Source organism: Pseudorca crassidens, chromosome 3 (assembly GCF_039906515.1).
Source record: "Pseudorca crassidens isolate mPseCra1 chromosome 3, mPseCra1.hap1, whole genome shotgun sequence".
Lineage (NCBI taxonomy): Eukaryota > Metazoa > Chordata > Mammalia > Artiodactyla > Delphinidae > Pseudorca > Pseudorca crassidens.
The window spans coordinates 31,897,536-31,918,564 of record NC_090298.1 but is presented as its reverse complement, the minus strand read 5'-3'; the positions used below and the strand labels follow the sequence as shown (position 1 = coordinate 31,918,564).

Sequence of the window (21,029 nt, the reverse complement as noted above, 5' to 3'; positions counted from 1 at the left end):
GTTTTTTCCCATTCTCCTCAAAATTGATTAATTGTATAAGAACGATTCTTTAAATATATCAAGCTCTATAATTTTGGGGGGCAGGAAAACCAACACAGGGCTACATCCCTGTTAAATATTGCAGCCACTTGCCCAGTTATTGCTATAAGTTCTAGTAAAACGCTATGAAAAAAGTTGGCAATTCACTTGCAGGTATGAAGGGCTCCGAAACACAAGTTATCATTCAATACGAAATAAAACCGCAAGGGTAGCTTTCAAGTTAGTCTTACACATTGGGTATTATCTGAAGCTTTACCACATACCACTATCCCTTTTATGATGAGAAAACAAAAGCAATAAGTAACTTTGGGTCAGGGGGAAGGAAAGGGGACGTGCTTGCAGATCCAGGTTGGATTCTGTCTGCCTTTTATTTCTGCAGTTTGTAAGGAATGATATTGGTTACTGCTGTGGCCTTGGAAACTAGCGGTAAAGGATTCATTCCATCTCCTGTGACTAGTATGGCAATACGTTTCCATTACCATGGGGCTCAGGGTAAGGAAAAGAACTGACACTTAAAAATATTCTTCCATAAGCCACTCTTCTAAGTACTGTACAGACATCTATTTATCTTCACAACCCTCCCGAGGTATCCACGATTATCATCCCTACTTTCCAGCCAAGGGAAGTAAGGCTCAGAGAGGTCAAGGATCTTGTGCAAGGGGGCAGCTAGCTGTCACTCTCTGGATGCAATCACATGACTGCCTGTATCCAAACGTTCTCCAGCACCTACTTGACGCGTGCTATGTTTACTTCATGTAGGTGCCATATTCCACAGAAGGGAGCTAGTCAAGACGTTGCCCTCATGTCCCGGCAAGGAGGACAGACTTCGAACAAGTAATGAACTACAAGTGTGCTGAGTGTTGCTAGTAAGTGTTGCAGGTGTACCTAACCTAGTCTGAGGTGGTGGGCAGGGTTCAGGGCAGGCTTCCTGGAGGAAGTGGTACTTAAGCAGGGGAACTGAAGGATGACCAAGAGTTAACTAGGTAAAGAAGTAGAAGATATATCCTGGCAGAGTATAGCAAGCATAAAGACCTTTAGCCAAGAAAGAACATGGCTATAAAGGAAAGCAGGAAAGACCTATCATAAAAGCCTTAATAAGAACAGTTTGCACTGAGTGAGCATTTACTGTATAACAGGTGCTATTCTGTGCATTTCGTGTGCATCAACTCGCTTTATCTCACAACAACTCGATGAGGCAAGTAAATCGTTATCCCCATTCTTCTGTCTGAGGCACAGAGAAGTTAAATAACGCAACTAAAACCTTATGGTTTAAAAGTGGTGGAGGCAAGGGTTGGACCAGGAAGATAGGTCCAGAGCCCTGTGTAGTAAACCACCTATACTTCCTCACCTTTGTCATGAGGACAGAAAATCAGAGCCACCAGATTTTAGAGGTCAAGCAGTCCAGCCTTATTTCATATGTAAGGAAGCTTAAAACTGGAATCAAGCCATTTGTCCCCAGGATTAGAGGCCAGCTCAGAGCCGTGTCTTCTGATTCCACATTTGGACAAACTTAAACCTGAGAGACGATACCAAGCATTGGACTGTAAGTCTTGATTCTGAACGAAACACTTCTTTAACTTTCATAGCCTGTGCCCTTGACCATAAGGTATATCACATCATCCCTTAAAACTGTTCAAGGAAAATCCATAATCCGTTCAGCTTCCGCTCTGAATCCCACACTTGATCTTCATGTCAGTAACAGCCTTTGCAGGTTCACTTCTTAGGAGGAAACTAATTAAATTCATTTGTTACTTGTAGGCTGATGATGGGATGGAAAGACAGATGACTTTTGACAAAAATATCAATTTGTAAAATAATTTTCAAAATTATTTTGAAATAATAATTTCAATGCACCACCCAGGTGTGCACGACCTTGAGATTCTCAAGTAAAACCAATATGTAGACATTGCAATCAGCTTAAAAGCAGCTCTGCGTGAAGATGAATTTTGCAAGTCTTATTATGGAAGGCATCTGCAAGGGACCAGGGAATTATTTAGGCAGAAAGGTGTGAAAGGGAAAAGAAAGGAAGCATTGCTCTTTCATATTTATTAGTATTAGTGTCTTGGGCTGAGATTTAGAGATCATTTCTTGACCTATGTCCCTAAAACACACAGAAATATTTTGAACTTTCACATGCACCCAAAATTAGCCTTGGTGGACTTTTTATTAAAAATTGCCACTGAAAGCTTTAATCTGCCCTTTCCAACAACTGACACTACAAAACTCTGAAGCAGTTTTAACCAATCAGGTTACACCTACAGAAAAGCTACAGTAAGTCCCTTACATACGAACCTTCAAGTTGGGAACTTTCAAAGATGCGAACGTGCATTCGCTTGTCCAATCATGTCAGTTAGTTCATGTGTCTGGAGTACATTGTCACATGCGTGCATCCTCTGCAAGTGGTTGTGCTTTTGTGTACTTAACCGTACAGTACTGTATAGAGACAGTAGTACAGTATCTTTATTTCAAGCCCAGGATGTCCGGAAGCAAGTGTTAAAGCAGCAGTGATATAGCTGGTACTACTGGACTTTTCAAGGTACTGTACTGTAAGATTAAGAAATGTTTTATTCATTTCTTGTGTTTGTTTTTTATGTATCCTTTGTGTGAAAAGTATCATAAACCTATTACAGTGCAGTACTATACAGCTGATTGTGTTAGTTGGGTACCTAGGATAACTTTGTTGGACTTACGAACAAATTGGACTTAACAAATGTGCTCTCAGAACGGCACTCATTCATGTGCAGGGGACTCAACTGTATAGGTAAGTTGAATGAGAACTATTTTCACCTTTAACCAACCTGATAGATAGCATATATGGAACACAGCACCCCAATGGAAACATTACTGGTAAGGACTATTTGTCCAGGCCTTCGGGTTTTCATTGCCAGCATAGTAGATATTTTTCACTTATGAGAAAAGCACTTACCCTGGGGAAATTCTTAGGCAGAAGGAGGAAAGTTTCTCAGATATTTATAGACAAAATATTTTAAAACATAGGTAGCTATATTTATGCTTGGTTCTTATTTTAATGAACACTAAGATTGTTGCCCACAAAGAAATTTTCAGTATCGCTTTAGAAATAAAATATTCTTCCTGGGACTTCCCTGGTGGCGCAGTGGTTAAGAATCCGCCTGCCAATGCAGGGGACACGGGTTCGAGCCCTGGTCCGAGAAGATCCCACATGCCGCGGAGCAACTAAGCCGGTGTGCCACAACTACTGAGCCTGCGCTCTAGAGCCCGCAAGCCACAACTACTGAGCCCACGGGCCACAACTACTGAAGCCCACGCACCTGGAGCCCGTGCTCCGCAACAAGAGAAGCCACCACAATGAGAAGCCCGTGCACCAAAGAGTAGCCCCCGCTCGCCACACCTAGAGAAAGCCCGCGTGCAGCAACGAAGACCCAACAGCAGCCAAAAAATATATACATATATATTCTTCCTACTTCGAATGCATGTTTTTTCTGTTTTAGAAAAGCAGGAAGAAAAAGTTTTAAAAACATTGCAAAATATGTTACAGCTTGCAGGCTTACTTAGAATTTGCCTCTTCAAATCTTTTCTACACTGATTAAAAATTTTAAATCTACTGTAAATAAAGAAGTTGATGAATAGTCCCCAGGCCAACTTCGGGAGACATTATGAAGATTACTCTCATCCTGCCTGAGCCAGAGACCAAGTCTCCTCTCTGATACAATCACTGAGAGCACCCTTTCAAGGTGCTCACCCTGTGGGCATCCTCCATTTTACAGGAGGCAGAAGCTGGAAGAAGAACAAAAATTTGCTTAGTCCTAAGCCCATGACCTAAGACAGCATCACAAACACATGGAATGTCCACCCAAACTATGAACAAAACTAGCGAGTAAGCAGTCAGTACCCCACACCTTGGTCTAGTGTAATTTTTCAGGTTAATCTCTTATTAGCCAGTTACATATTTCCTTAAAAGTTTTCTGAGACTATTTCCCAACAACGCCTTTGACACCATCATCCTCACTGAATAAGGGCAACTGATGAATAAGCACCTACCAAGACAGAGGACTGGAACCTCATCCTCCAGTGACAGAACTCAGACAAGAACTTCACATTCAGGTGGGTGAAATCTGAGGAGAACTTCTGGCAATACACTGATTTCTACAATTTCCTAGCCTTGGCCTGTCAAAGGCCTGCCTCTGGGATAGGAAAAGACACTTTTGGCTCACCCAGAGACCTGTCACAGGTGTTTGTGTACACAGTAGGCATCTGGGCAAAAAGAATTCAATGTTAAACATTAAACAGTCCTCTCTGGGAAAAATAGATAACTGTAGGCCCCCAAAGCTTTTCACACTGACTGCAGTTTCTGATTTAGAGCCCAGGAAAGCTCTCTTTAAACACATATCCTCAGGCTCTCAACTGAAATGGGATAGACTCTGAGATGTTTACAAACGAATGTGGGGATTTATTTTGCAGCCAAACATTAAATGCTGTGAGAGCTTCCTTTCTGGAGTAACAGCCAACAGCAGCCTAAGATGAGGCTTCCCATTTCCCCAGCCAGCCGAGCTCCAGGTGGGCGGAGTCCAGCATTCCATCTCTGAAGGTCGGTCACAGACATGAAGGGGACATGGGGTTTTGTAGAAAGAGCACCGGGCTGGAAGTCGAGAGAGTTCAGTTCTAATTTTAATTTTGTCCCTAACCAGTCATTTTACCTTGGCAAAGCAACTTAAGCAATTGAGTCCCAATTTCTTTCTTTGTAAAGGGGCAAGAGTGGTAGGGAGGGAAGGAAATAAACAGCTATTGAATGTCTACTATGTATAAACACTTTATGAAGGCTATGAACAATAACGCTGCCATGAGGGTCACATGAACTTGATGTTACAGATGAGGAAATGGAGGTCCTGAGATTAAATAACTTGACCGAGGTTACATATTCTGGAAGAGATAGCAGGAGCAGAATTCCTAGTATAGGGGCTGGAGCCAGGAGCTGGCTCTCCTTAGGCTACCATGTTCCATTTGGAACACCAAGATATCCAAGAGTTCTAAATATGAAGACATCTACAATGTCTCCAGGACACTGTAGAGGTATATTTGTTAAGATAAACAGATATAACAAATATTTAACAGTTTGTTAAAATGGTATATACTTTTAAAATATTTATACATAAGAATTTGGAGTCTGAGCCCCTCAAATGTTAGAGGTTTGAATGTTAAGATGTATTTTTGTTGGAGAAGAATTAAAATTGTTAAATGTAGGTACATAACACCCATATATACCTTAAATGTAGGTACATAACACCCATATATATACCTCCTTTTCCTTAGCTTGGTTTTTGACATGGACATGTCAAAAGAGCTTTGTAGAAAGCTGTTTCTCATATGTGATTTCACTTGATCCTCCTAATGAGGACACGCTATAAGGCTGCAAGAAGTTATCACCCATATTTTGCATTGTAAGGACATTGTCGTCAATGCCTCTGGGGCCTGTGTCACCTCCCCTTCTCCCAGTTCTGATTTCAGCTGCGGCTGTCATGTGGAGAGTTTCATGTGAGCTCAACTTGCCTCGCAAGACCAGCATCGAACCTCAAGCACATGCCGTGCTCACAACACTCATCCTTCTTCCCTGGACCTGCCTCCTTAATCCAAGGGCCAGCAGAGCCTAGAAGGGTGGGAAGCTGTACCTCGGGGGGAAACTTTCAATCAACAAAAAGAGGACAGAAGCCAGCCGTAAATGGCTCTTGCCTTTTTTTTTTTTTTAAACATCTTTATCGGGGTATAATTGCTTTACAATGGTGTGTTAGTTTCTGCTTTATAACAAAGTGAATCAGTTATACATATACATATGTTCCCATATCTCTTCCCTCTTGCGTCTCCCTCCCTCCCACCCTCCCTATCCCACCCCTCCAGGCGGTCACAAACCACCGAGCCGATATCCCTGTGCCATGCTGCTGCTTCCCACTAGCTATCTACCTTACGTTTGTTAGTGTATATATGTCCATGCCTCTCTCTCGCCCTGTCACAGCTCATCCTTCCCCCTCCCCATATCCTCAAGTCTGTTCTCCAGTAGGTCTGTGTCTTTATTCCTGTCTTACCCCTAGGTTCTTCATGACATTTTTTTCCCCTAAATTCCATATATATGTGTTAGCATATGGTATTTGTTTTTCTCTTTCTGACTTACTTCACTCTGTATGACAGACTCTAGGTCTATCCACCTCATTACAAATAGCTCAATTTCGTTTCTTTTTACGGCTGAGTAATATTCCATTGTATATATGTGCCACATCTTCTTTATCCATTCATCCAATGATGGGCACTTAGGTTGTTTCCATATCCTGGCTATTGTAAATAGAGCTGCAGTGAACATTTTGGTACATGACTCTTTTTGAATTTTGGTTTTCTCAGGGTATATGCCCAGTAGTGGGATTGCTGGGTCATATGGTAGTTCTATTTGTAGTTTTTTAAGGAACCTCCATACTGTTCTCCATAGTGGCTGAACCAATTCACATTCCCACCAGCAGTGCAAGAGTGTTCCCTTTTCTCCACACCCTCTCCAGCATTTATTGTTTCTAGATTTTTTGATGATGGCCATTCTGACTGGTGTGAGATGATATCTCATTGTAGTTTTGATTTGCAAACAAGACCAAAAGACAACACTCAGAAGGGGAGAAAATATTTGCAAATGAAGCAACTGACAAAGGATTAATCTCCAAAATTTACAAGCAGCTCATGCAGCTCAATAACAAAAAAACAAACAACCCAATCCAAAAATGGGCAGAAGACCTAAATAGATATTTCTCCAAAGAAGATATACAGACTGCCAACAAACACATGAAAGAATGCTCAACATCATTAATCATTAGAGAAATTGCTCTTGCCTTTTTGATAGGCAAATTAGAGAGGAATTCTGTGTGCTCAGAGAGATCTCCATAGAATTAAGCCCCTACAGAGGCCCCCATTGCCTGCAGAAGTGACTTCTGTAACACACAGTCATATGTCCTCCATCCCTCACCCAACCTTCTCATTCCTGCTTCCAAATAAAATAAACTACTTGCACCCAAGTCCTTGTAAAACGCTCTCCTTTTGGGGACCCTAAACTATGTGAGGCACTGAGACTACAGAGGTGAAGTGACTTGCACAGGGCCCCCTGCTGGCAGTAGAGGAAGCAGCAAGCACTCCCTTCCAGTTCTGGCTCTAAATCCATCTCATTTTCTACTTTCAGTTGTACACACAGGTTAAGAAACTGCAATTTCCACCTTTTGCCAATATGCCAGACTGAAGTTTAAGAAAGAAATACATGTTTTACCACAAAATTAATGATTCACTTTGTTATAAAGCAGAAACTAACACACTACTATAAAGCAATTATACTCCAATAAAGATGTTAAAAAATAAAATAGTAGGGCTTCCCTGGTGGTGCAGTGGTTGAGAGTCCGCCTGCCGATGCAGGGGACACAGGTTCGTGCCCCGGTCCGGGAAGATCCCACATGCCGTGGAGCGGCTGGGCCCGTGAGCCATGGCCACTGAGCCTGCGCGTCCGGAGCCTGTGCTCCGCAACGGGAGAGGCCACAACAGTGAGAGGTCCGCGTACCGAAAAATAAATAAATAAATAAATAAATAATAATAAAATAAAATAGTAAATGATAACCGTCATCTTTGCTGAGGGTCACACAGATGACCTGCTGGGCTACTATGAAAAACATTGCCCAGTTTTCAAAATTTTAAAGTACTACATTTTGCTTTGCTGATGTTAGACAAGTAAATTAGACATGTTAAGTTTCACTCCAAGTTTTACAGATGAGAAAGCTGAAGTTTTAGGACTTTCCACTGTTGCAGTTTAACTACTTTTGGAACCAGGCTTAGAATCTTTTCTACTCCAGACACATTCCAGGCTTTGCCTACCAAATCTGTTCAACAAAGGATTGTAGATTATCCTCACTGAAGGGCATTGGTCTGGGGCTTGGCTGGGGGCATCTTTTATTTATTTATTTTTTAATTTTCCCAGCATCTGCTCCTCCCTTTTCCATTAATTGCACAACTTCGCTTTGAGGAACCAACCCTCTTGAACTCTCAGTCTGTGTACTTCAGGCCTGAATGACCCACCAGTCTTTAGTTCCAGAGCTCAGAATATGACGCGTATCTGCCCAGTCAGTGTACTCTTCTCCTTGGCCGCAGTGATTGGCTCAGCGAATGAAGAGGGACCAGAGCCTGGCCAGCTAGAATGAATACTGAGACTCTACTGTGTCCCCTGAGAAAGAGCCACTCCTTTCCAGTGGGGAGCTGAGCTAGTAGACAGCAAGCCTTCAGTGCCTGGTGGCCATCTTGCCACCATACTGGAAAAGCCTGAAACTAAAGCCAATAAAGGGGGGAGCAGAGCACAGAGATGGATGGAGACAGACTGCAGATGTGATACAGAACTAGTCTTCCCCAAATTTAGAGTTGTCACAGGACTTGACACTCATAGGGGCCAATACATTACGGTCTCATCTTCTTTCAAGATTCTGCCACTTGCAATTCAATAAGTCCTGCCTGAAACGAGCTCTGTACTCAAGCATTAAAGAGACTCAGTGCAGTACTTCTCTGAAGAAACAAATATCTACTACCAAAAAATAGGCTAGGAAGTCAAGAAACAGAAGCAGACCTAATGATATCATGGCAGAATCCTTTGCCTCAGCTTCAGAGAGCCTAGGAATGAGGTGCTGAGCAAGGCTTTACGAATCCATGAAGCAACCGGCCTCAGACAAACCCAATCACCTTTAATGTAGAGAACAACGTCGTTTCATCAGCTAGGTGCTTCGATTCAAAAGTCAACTGCAACTAGAGTTCAGAGGAAGAGCCCTAGCTGGGGAATAACTTTTGCTCATTGGTTGGGTGGGTGTTTTTTTGGTTTTGTTCTTGCTTAAAATTACATAGCAGCATTGAGAATCCAGGTTTTTACATCTGTAAGTTCTTAGAAGAACTTCTAATCACTCTTCTGCCGCTGATAAGCTGACTATGAGAGCTGGAGAGGTAGGCAAGAGAAAAAAGCTGAAACCAAAACAAGAAACTTTCCCCACGGCGATATGGATGCAAAGGCAACAATGCATTGCACGTGTTTTTAAAGGTTTTTTTTCCTCTCCCTCGAGAAACGTCACCATCAAATATATACTTGAGACATAATGTTTCAAAGCCAGGGAGGCAAGTTTTGAGCTTGAAATGCAGGCAGGCTGGCAGTGGGTCCCTCTGGAGTTTTCAGAGCCTAGGACAGTGTGACTGTGGCGGGGAAGTGGGGAAGAGGTCAGGTGGGTACAGACAGGTTAACCAGATGACCCACCATCAAAGAGGGCTGGGGACAGGTGCTGGCCCAAGTCAGAGTATAAATATAGGCCTCTTTGTCGTCTCTTAAATTCACAGGCGGTGGAGTCTTCTATCGTGTTTGGAATGACTGAGGTCAGTACGTTTGGCTTCTGAATGTGACCCACTAACTTACCTGATGAATTCCACAGAATAGTACTGAATAGGGGAGCTTCCTTCACTCTCTCCAGGTTTCCAAGATAGGGCCACCTCGGAATCAGAAACCACAGTGACGTGCAGCTGCTGAGGTGCTCCTGGAAGCAGGCAGGAATCTAGGCAGGACAGCGAACAACTAGAGTTGGTTGTGGTCTTCGCTGCTGGAGAGGTTTCATGTATAAAAAAACATGTGTGCTTTCTACAGCCTAAACACCTCTGTTCAGAACTGCCTCACCCTCCAAACCAAACAAACACACACACACAAAATCACAACTGGATTCATGGAAGGTTTGTCAATGAGAGCTGGTCTTCCCTTCTCCTCAAGCACCCCAGGCTGGAAATCCAACTACATCGTGTCCAGACTATGGACCCCAGGACACACAATGATGTGTACCCTTTAGAACCTCTGTTAGCATGTCGGAATTGATGTTTACCTACAAGGAAAATTGAATGCTTAGCGTTACTGTCACTTACTTTCAATTCTTTTGTGTACCCTTCCTACCCCCTATCATCAGAATACATATCAATGGTAGGACAGTTGGAAAAAGCCTCATGGGTAAAGATGTAGAATGATCCTATCACCCCAAGGTAACTGCTGTTACTATTTTCATATCTAGACTTTCACATTTCCCAGCCTTTCTTTATTGCTTCGGCCAGAAGTATTTTTTCTGCCTTCTCTTCCTAGCAAAACCCTATGCAGGTTTCAAACACCGGGCCAAAGATATGGTTCTTTCTGAAACGCTCCCTGAGCCTTGGGGTGGAGAACGCGCTCCTTCTGAGTGCTTCCAGAGCCAGCTGGGCGGACCTCGGATGCACTGGATCTACCTGCCTACCATGTGCCTCTCCCTCCACAAGGAGCTCCTATGAGCAACGATGTCTTCAAGCCACTTTTGTCCCCCAGTGTCCAGCGCAGACCACCTCAATGAGCCTTTGTTGGGTTCCGCTGGCCGCTAAGATCTCTTCTCGCACTCCCCTTCCTCGCCTTCTTAACTCCCACTTACTTAATTCCCACTTAGCAGTCATGTCCTCAGGGAGTCCTTATCGAACCCCTATATCGGATCTTACAACGGAAGATCTTACAGCGCCATGGGAAGTACTTCTCACTATCCGCGGCCACACGTTAGTTAGATAATGTCCTGACCCACGCCACTCAGTTCTGAGAGGGCAGGGGCTGTGCCTGTTTTTGTTCACCACTGAATTCCCAGAGCCTAGCATAGCACAGTGCCTGGTACACAGTAGGTCCTCACTGATATACTGAATGAAGGAATGAATGAATAGCACCCATCACTTTCTTCTTATTAATGAATTGAACGCATTTTACCTTGGAGCAAAGTGGTAATGTGCCGAGGAGAGCTAAGCCGCCCTTTGCCAGTCTGGCTGTAAGCTGCCACGCTTACTCGGTATTCAGTGCCCGGTTTCAAATCTCTGATCACTTCCTCCTGTCAATGACCAAACAGGAAATGTGTCAATGATCAGAAGTTCTTTTGAGGCAAACCAGACAATCTCATGAGGGTTGCATCTGGAGGCCCCTGTGAAATTTGCTTGGGAGATTGTTTTGTTTTCTCTAGGATTGGCCAAGTTTTTTAATTTGCAAAGAGGAAAACACCATGACATATTTCCCAAGACTAATGAATTATCCTTTATTGGAATCAATGCACTGTCATAGGACTGGGACTCATGTCGCTCATAGCATCTGAGTTCTTCAGGGAGAGTACTAGGCTGCTGGAATTCAGGTAACAATCTTTTCCAGGGTTAGAATCCCCCAGTTCTTTCTTTCCATTTGCATATCACAGATGCTCAGGGACTAGCCACGACAGCAAATTGAGGTTCTTGATTTATATCCACAAAGTAGGGACTCAAACTTTGGTTCTCAAATTTTAAACTGCCTCAGAATCACCAGGAGGGCTTCTTAAAACAAATTGCTAAGCCTGGCCCGCAAAGTTTCAGATTCAGTAAATCTGGGAAGGGGTCTGAAAATTTGCATTCCTAAAAAGTTCCCAAGTGATGCTGCTGGTGATTTCATCAACGCCCACATGGAGAACCACTAGGACTGATGATGGAAGTGTATGTGAACTTCACCTGCACAAACAGCCTGGACCAAAAAGTCCCAGCTGAAGATGACTTGCCCCGTCTTGAGACTACAGTACCAAATAGTAAGTGGGAGCCTGGTGCCCCTGGTCCCAGTACACTGTAGTGGAAAGGATACTGACTTTGGAATCAATCAGTCCTGGGCTTGAATTCTGACTCTGCCACGTATTGCTAGCTATGGCCTTGATATTAAATTCCCTGAGCCTTAGTTTCTTCCTCTGTAAAATGGGGATGATGTATGACTATCTTGCATAGTTACAACATTTGGGATAATGTATGTAAAGTAGCTGACACCAAGGATGTCCTCAGGAAACAGGATTGTAATGATTATTGTCTTAGGCATGTGAAACCCTTGTTTTTCTCCACTTACGTAGGTTCCACCTTCTCTGAGGCCAAAATCTTCCCCTCGACAGCTGACCACACAGAACTGATATAACCCTACCAAGTGTTGTGCCACTGAAGTAGCACTTATACATATTAAAAAGTATTACTATTTCTCCCGTGGAATCGCAAGCCACTTGAAAGCATGTATCCTGTCTTATACTTCTTCACAACATCCTCTGCAAATGATTAAACATTCATTGTTGCTAAGGAGAACTAATCAACTGATCGACAAAACTTTTAAAAAGATTCAACAAATAGTTATTGAATACTTACTACAGTAGTTCTTAACCCTGAAAACACGGTAGAATCACTCGAAGATCTAAAAAAAAATACCAGTGCTAGATTCCACTCCAGACCACTTAAATCAGAACCTCTGGGGGGCAGAGCCTGGGTGTCAGTTTAAGATCCCCAGGTGATGCTGATATGGGCAGCCAGGTTTGTGAACCACTGGTCTAGGGCTTGGTTCACCTCCTGGCCTCTGAACTCCATCTGTCTACCCTCCTCTCTTTCTCCTGTATCTCCAACCTCTCCTTTATCTACCTGATGCTTCCTTAAGTATTTACTGTGCTCAAGTCTCTCTTATCTTAGACAATCAATTATTCCCCACCGTGCATGTGCCCCTCTCCAGAGATGCAACCTTCTTAAAGAAGTTGTCTCTACCTTCTCACCTCCTATTCACTCCTCAACTTGCTCCTGTCTGGCCTCTCCTCACTGCAAACAACTGAGATGTTCCTACCAAAGTCACCACAACAACTCTGCAGTCCACCCAGTGGGAATGTCTCCATCTTTACCTGACTATTTGCAGCTTTCAATACTGTTGCCCACCTTGCTTCTGAAATCCCTTGGTTTCCTTGGAAACTGTGACTTCTCCTCCATGTCTCCTTCTACTTCTCTTGTTGCTCCTTCCAAGTATCCTCCACCCACTTCCCATTCTCTGCTGGCCCCTTAGGTGTTGGTCTTTCCCAGAAGCTCACCCCTCACCATCTCCTCTCACTCTGTAGCCTTGCTTAGGTAAGCTCATCTACCACTCCCTTAGCTTCTAGCACCTTTGAATGACATCTCCCACCATCTCCAGCTCTAACCTGCCTCTTGATCTCCAGACATGGGTTTGTGACTGCCTCTTGAACTTCTCTACCCAGCAACTACCATGCAACTCAAGTTCAACATAACCAAAGCTCAACTAACCATCCCTATTCTGACTACCAAAAACAAAATGAAAAAGCGCTTCACCCTTTGTGTTCCCTCTCTCATTACCTAAACCAGAAATTCTCAACACTCCCCTCTCTATGTTCACCACCCCTCCTCCCTAACCACCATTCAATCAGTTACCAATACTCTTTCGTATCACTTGAATCTGTTTATGTCGTTTTATCCTCACAGCCATTTAAGTCCAAGTCCTCCTAATGATGACAATGGCTCTGACTCTCTTGGCCACCAATACTTCCTGCACATCCAATCCGTACTCCACACTGCTAAGTTATTTTCCTGAACCCAAATCTGATCATGTCACTTCCACTTACAATAGCATCTTTGCATCCCCCTGTTTATCCTTCCAGCATCCTCTCATGCCACCTCCCTTCCTTACATTCTACATTCCAGTCATACTTAAGGACTTGGCAGGGCTCACATTTATGCCATTCAATTCCTTGCCTCTGGGCCTTTGAACCGGCTGCTCCCTCTCCATGGAATGTCCTTCTCCCTGCTCCTGCCTGGCTCACCCCTGCTCATCCTTCATGACTCAGTTCAGCTAAGACATTACCTCATTTCTCTGACCCCCTAGCCCTCAGTCTGTTAGGCGTCCCTCCTCTATGCTTCCCTGGCGTCCTTGGTGTACCTCAATCATAGCAACACTCGCCTTATACTGTAATTGTCTGTTTACTGGTCATCTTCTCCCCACCTGCTTGAGGGCAGGAAGCAAGTTCTTATTCCTCTGGCATCCCAAAGCTTAGCATTATCCGACATGTAGCAAATGCTCAAACAGTGCTTTTTGATGAATGAATAAATGAACTACTGAGTGAATGAAAAAAATCAAACCAAGATGTAGGATATAAACAGATTACCTCATCAAGAACCAACTTCTCCTACTGACCCCTCCAACTTGATCAACAGCATCTGTATCTCTGCCCCAGACCCCGGTTAGTAACCCCAGAGACAAGACTGACTGCCTCTTACCCACCTCCCTCCAGCCACCTCCACATGCCTTTCAGACCTGTTCCCTTCTTCTGCTTCCCTTGAATCCTTACTTGGGCCATTTCTACAGCCTCCAAGAGTGTCTGTCTCCAATCTTCCCTTCCTTCTCTCTCCCCCTGACTGCATCCTACATATAACTGCACAAGGGGTCTTTGCTGAACATATGGTCCTGCTTTCACAGCTCCCTGTCCCCCATCCTCACCCCTGCTCTAATACTCTGCATCTGTGCATCCTAGTGCCACCATCTGTCTCCTGGTTTCATTTCAAGTTGGGTGGTTAGGAGGCTGGGGGCCCCAGGTGTATACAAGACTCCTGTTTCCCTCCTCTCCCAACTGCCACTCCCAGGTTTTTCCCAGGGAAGCGGAATCACACTTTCAAACCAACCCAATGCTCTCACAGCCTTTGCTGTAGAATCCCTTCCTCCTGTGACGTCATTACACTGTATGAAGTACAGGGGTAGTGGTGTGGTTTCACAGATTACTGGAGATATTAGATATGCGCCAATACCGAATACAGCTACCATTAGTTACCACTTACTGAGTGTTTTCTCTGTTCCAGGAACATATGTAGCCTGAGCCTTCCATCAGGCTTATGAGGTAGGTGTCACTCTTATTTTCACTTCCAGAGGAGAAAACTGAATCTCTGAAAAGTGAATGATTTGCTCAAGGCTGTATATATATTAAGCGGCAAAGTGGGGATTTGAATCCTGCTTTGTTTGACTCCAGGGACCAAGTTCTAATTGGATAATACATGAATGAAAAATATTAAATAATATTTAAATTAAAAATTCTTATCATAAACACTGAAGACCAGATAATTATTTTATCTATAAACATGGAAATTTATGTATCTGCAATTTAAAAGTGATCACTGAAAACCAAGGGAAACTACACTTGTAGAAGTTCTTAATGTGGATTAAAAAACAACTAATCTTCTTGTTTGAAGATCAGTGCTACCTTTAGCCCAGGTATATTCTGAGAGGTGGAGGGTCACCCTCCCAGAAGCTAACTATTTCCAGTCTTTTCTGGTGTCTTTTCCTGAGCTGACAGGCTGGTAGATTAGCATAGGAGAGCAAGGGTCAAGGGGACTGAGTAGTTGGGGTCATAAAAAGAGGGGCTGGATTCAATGATTTAACTGTCACTTCTTCCTCCAATATCTCTCCTTCCAAATGGAATCTCTCAGAATAGTGTGACTTGTGATAACCCTTGAATTTTTTAGTAAAATGCTGCACAATTCCACAAGTCTTTCTATTTCTGTCCTTAAATGTCTTACGGCCACTACTTCAGCCTTCATCAAACTAGATAAGATGCTAAAAATACCCTTTTCAAAGTAGAAAAAGTGTTTCTTTTTACCTTGTGGAAGTTTGAAAATGAGTCCAAGTATTTATCTCTCTTGGACCTATTTCTGCACAAGATGGTGAGAAACAAAGTCAGAGAAATTGCTTTCTTGGGGTAGAAGCCAGAGTGAATTCCACAGTCTCCTCTGGCCCCTTCCATACTTTTTTGGGGGGGGCAGGGAGCAAAGTTGGGTGCATTGCTGCAAAATAACCCTACTTTTTGTCCCTTTCTGAAATACAAAACCCCTTCCAAAGGTTGCCTCCTTTGTCTTTTAACACCACCAGTGGCTGTCATGTGATCAGAAAATTTATATTTGTAGAAGATAAAAGCAAGGCGAGTTGGTTAGTTCACTGAGCCCAGGAAGAAAGTTCCAACAACTTTACAACCAAGTGACCTATTCCCCAGGACACGTGCCTCCCTCACAGACTACCAGAAGCAACCAACTTTTATCTTATGATCGTATAATCATAATATAATCATAACTTATACTCCATTTTGGAATTTATAAAATCCTCGTGTACCAGTGCCACTTTAATTCTCACAACAGCTCTGAGATGTCAGTCTTATCCTCCTCATTTTATAGATGATGAAACTGGACCCAGAAAGTTTATATAACTACACTCTAGGCGGGGCAAGAATGGGTCTGGTTTCACTGATAAAATGCATGACTTAATATGCTTCCAATTGCCTGACTCAAGACGGAGTACATCTAATCTTCAGGCTAGCACCTTGTTTTTCAGATGTCCAACTGCCTTTTCCGTGTCTACTGCACCAGATCTATTCCCTCCATTCACAGTCTGTGATAGGAATGACTCTCTGCCCCTAGTATCCATTCTCTCCTTTCTTGTAATAGAACCCCTGTACATTTCAGTTGGACCATGGCCACTCAAAGACTACATTTCCCAGCCTCCCTTGCATCTAGATGTGACCATGTGACTAAATTCTGTCCAATAGGATGTGAGCAAAAACGCTGAGGGCAATTTCTGAATTATCCCTTCCATAGTAAATGATATGTTCCCTTTCCCCTTTTCCTCATCTTTTGGCTGGAATGTGGATGAGGCAGTAAGCTATTTTGGGTGATGGAGAGGCAGGCCAGAGGGGTTGGCAAAGCAACGAGATGGAAGAAACCTGGCACAAGGAAGCCACCAGAAGAGCCCTAAACTGTTTATATCCAGACCATTACATGACAGAACAAGAATGCACATCTTGTTAGGATCACTGTTATTTGGGGTTTGGGGACTGCTAAACTTTCATTCTAATTCATGCTAGACCCAATGTTCAAAAACAACCTGGACAGCTATGTAAGAGGAGCCCCTGAAAAGAATGGACTATTCTTAACTGAATCCCTGTTCACTTTGCCATGATGAAACCGTGCTGAATGGCTCTGAACTTAAATCTCTGACCTTGAATCAAACCTCACCTTTACCTGCTTCCATGCTGCACTTTTCTCCTACTGCTGGAAACCCAGGTGGTTTGTTTCCACAAATGAAGCTGTATGTTGTCTTGTTCACTAGTCTGGACAAGTAGCCCTTACACCGGGAGGGCATCCAGTGAGCACAGCTAAGAGGAGGCATGAACTGGGACAGCACTGGACTAGGAGCCAGGAGACCCAGACTCTAGAGCCAAAGAGCTGTGTGGTTTTGGGGATGCCACTTAACTTCTCTGGGCCAAAGTTTCAACATGGAAATTCTACAATTCTTCTAAAATAACCTTCACTGGCAGCTAGTAACCTTGGGTTCAACTTCACAGTTGACTCTATAAGTTAAGTCTGTGTCTCGGCTGCCTTAGTAGAAGTTGGGAATATTTAGCATCATTAGATGGAAGGCACAGGGAAATAGAAAAGGGTTATCTTCCAAACAGCCTTCTTCCAAAGGTCCAGAGGAAGGCTGTGCAGGCCAGAGTGGAGGGATTTCCATTCCCTGAGTGGTCACAGAAACATAGAGTATTTTCCAGGTTTTTGCAAGAGGGGCAGCATTGGGGCTGGACAAATCTTCCTCATACGGATCTACCCTGCATATTGCAGGAGAGTCAGAATCCCTGAAGCTTGTTCACTAGAAAGCCCACACCTATTTCCATATGCCCACAGGGAACAAAGAATCCCCCAGTTGGCAACCATTACTAATTGGCCTCTTCATTTTATAGTCAAAGAGAGGTTCAAGGGGGTTCAGTGACCTTGCCCACAGTTACCCTTGCTCTAGTGACAGAGCTGGGACTAGATGCAAGTCTCATGATTCCTGTCTGCTTTATCCCTTAACCCTGGATAAGACCCAAATAGAATCACTATTGTGGGTCAGCCAGACCAGTGGACTCCAAAGCACGGCGGTGGTGCATTCCCCTGAGAGAGCAAGACAACCTACTGAGGTGTTGGAAGAAAACATAAGAACTTTCTACTTCTATTTTATCTCCTCCTTTACAATGCTGTGGGATTTTATAATGTACACAATATATATATAGAGAGAGTAGCAGATGTATAATTTACAAATACATACATATACGTATATTGGTATATGTTCAAATATTTTTTAACTGATGGTATGCATGATCAAAAAGTGTTGAAGACCACCAGCTTAAGCATCCATTTCTATTTCTAACTCTAAAAACATCACCAAATTGTCCTGATTTGTTTTACTGTTTATTTTTCCGGGATGAAACCTGCTGGTTGTTCTTCTAAGAAAAGGTTAAGTGTCAAATGCTAATCAAATCAGAAGCCTTTATATAGGCAGACTATCAAAGAGTGCATCAGGATTCCACATAATCCACCAGGTTATTTTGGTCATTTCTTCAGTTGAATAGAACCAATCCTCTGTTCGGCATTCTTCCAGAAAGTCAATCAACCACGTTTAGGTGACTGGTTTTGTCTCATTGAGAAGGTCTAGGATTGTTAGAGGCAGTGAGGTAAGAAGAAGGAAAAGCGGGTGAAGGAGCTCCCCTCACACTGGGGCTCGCTAGTTGAAATATTTTCTCTCCTTTTCAACCTTTTTCACCTCGTCTTGGAACAGAACTTAAATTACTTCAACCTTTAAAAACGTTGCTCTTTACAAATAGCTCAATTTCATTTCTTTTTATGGCTGAGTAATATTCCATTGTATATATGTGCCACATCTTCTTTATCCATTCATCCGATGATGAGCACTTAGGCTGTTTCCGTCTCCGGGCTATTGTAAATAGAGCTGCAATTTGGTACATTTTGGTACATCACTCTTTTTGAATATGTATAACTGATTCACTTTGTTATAAAGCAGAAACTAACACACCACTGTAAAGCAATTATACCCCAATAAAGATGTTTAAAGAAAAAAAGAAAAACACCTAGCAAGAAAGAAAATGTATGATGAGAAAAAAGAAATCTGGATTTCACACAAAAACAAAATTCCTTTCGAAAGTAAAACAAACAAACAAACAAACAAAACGTTGCTCTTAACCTTACTCTACCATGTGAGATAAAACAGTTTCTTTCTAAATGATTAAAAATTCACCCGGTATGCTCCGCGACTGCTGCTTCCACTAGAACCAAGCACTCTCCGTGGGCCTTAATCAGCGAGGGAGATGCAGAAAAATCAACATTTTGATGAAAAGAGACCCCCTGAATCCAGGGTTGGGGCAAGGGTTTAACTTTTCGAAAGCATACTTACAAAAATCATCTGATGATCCAATCGTCCCTGGAGAGGAGAAAAAACAAAACAATATGAAAAGGAAAGGAAAGGTTGCAGGAACTAAAATGAACTCGTAGAGTAGCTGCCCTTCCACCACGTACAGCCAAGGGCAGCAAACACACACCTTGGCAATGTGATTTCTCTTGAACACTCACTCAGTTCTTATTCTGTGCCGCATGTGGTGCTGAGGGTTCTACGATCATGACCTTGTTTAATGCCCACAACATTAAAAGCTGCTGTTCTTGGGCAGCTTTTGGTCTTATTGGGAAAACCACATTTACACTGATAAAATAATTAGAGAGCAACATGAGACCAGATGTCATTTACATGCAACTTACTAGACAGATTGAGGTCTGTAGGATGCTACAGGATGATGTGATGGAGTACAGAGGTTCCCAAACTTTCTCTGTTCATGGCACCATTAGTATCGCAGTATTATTTTACAGCACCTCTAATCTAGAAAAAATCCCTACTGGTTCCAGTTATTCAACAGTTATACCCAAAAGATTTGGTAGTAGTAATTTACACAGATGTTTCTGTTTCCCGTGCAAAGTTCAAATATTCCACAAGGCCCCTGTGAGTTTGCTGCAGAGCCCTGAAGCACACAGGCTGGGAACCACAGATACGCTATACGTGATATAGCTCCTTTTCCAGTTCCTGTTTTGTCGATGAGGAAACTGAGACCCAGTAAGGTTACCCAGCTGGCTTGTCGTCATACAGGAATCTGAATGCGAGTCATCTAAATCCAGAGCCCCCTCTGCTGTACCAGACCGCTCCCCTCCCCCTTCCTGACTTGCTGCCTTTATGTCTAGTCATCATTTCCTCTCTCCATGCTCTGTATTCTGCACCTCCCCTGCCCCTCTGCCCAAACACACAAGCCCACGAGCATGTACACACACATATGTGTTCATTCCCTCGCTTCAAACCATTTCTTTCGACTTGAATGACCCTCTCTCTCCTCTGCCTTTCCAGAAACTGCCCCTGCTTCAATTCTCAGCCCCCACTTTTACCTCTTGACCACTTGTTCCTATACTAATCTCTCCATCTTCAAAACCTCAGTCTGTCTAGTAAGTGGCATGCAAATGACATCCGGTCTCATGTTGCTCTCTAATTGTTTTATCAATGTAAATGTGGTTTTCTCAAGGAGACCAAAAGCTGCCCAAGAACAGCAACAGTGTGTTATCTCGTGCTGGGTGGAGAGTAGCAACCGTGCAACTTTGTTGAAATCGGCAAGGTAATCAAATGCTGTAATTTGCTAGCATATTCTAACACCTCGGTGTAGTTAATGGAGAGAATATGTTGAACATAAAGGCAACGGTCATCAGGAATAACAACTAACATCTACATGGCTTCTTACTTTTTACTAAAGCCTTTTACATGCACAATTTTATTTGCCACTCACAACAGTATAATTATTACACCCCCTTCATGGGAGAAAGTTGAGGTTTAGACAGTTTAAGTAGCTTTGGCCAAAGTTACCCAACCTGCAAGTGGAGGAAGGAGGTCTGGAAGCCCAGGGTGCCTGTCTCCCTTCCTGGTCTCTGCTTTCTGTTTGCACTGCAGTGGCCTTCCCAGAAATGCCAGAGTGTCGGGCCCGGGTTCATGTAACGGGGCAGGATCTTGATTTCAGAGGCACCGTGCGGGGTCCAGGACCCCTGTCACCAGCACCGTGCCCTCTCTGCACAGGCTGTGCGTGAGCCACACTCACTGCAGGACAGGAGGCTGGGCAGCCGGGAACGCCGCTAGGGATGACGTCAGCCCCACGGTGGGGTCCAGGGGCTCGCTGAAAGTTCCAGTGCCATCAAGGGGAGATGGCACCACAACCGGTGGTGGCCTAGGTGCAGCCAACCCGATCTCCCTACCTCAGGATAGACTAAACCACAGAGGC

At 43.5% G+C, this 21,029-nt stretch overlaps 1 protein-coding gene across 3 annotated transcripts in view; it reads right to left on the bottom strand.

Moving 5' to 3' along the window:
- Positions 1 to 21,029, bottom strand: part of EGFLAM (EGF like, fibronectin type III and laminin G domains) — a 170,560-nt gene that overhangs the window by 96,896 nt on the left and 52,635 nt on the right. For all 3 annotated transcript variants that reach the window (XM_067730551.1, XM_067730552.1, XM_067730553.1), the window contains exons 4-6: positions 19,121 to 19,147; positions 10,811 to 10,928; positions 9,470 to 9,605 (exon numbers count right to left, since the gene is read on the bottom strand). In XM_067730551.1, coding sequence (XP_067586652.1) covers positions 9,470 to 9,605; positions 10,811 to 10,928; positions 19,121 to 19,147 — 281 coding nt within the window. The remainder of the gene's footprint in view (positions 1 to 9,469; positions 9,606 to 10,810; positions 10,929 to 19,120; positions 19,148 to 21,029) is intronic.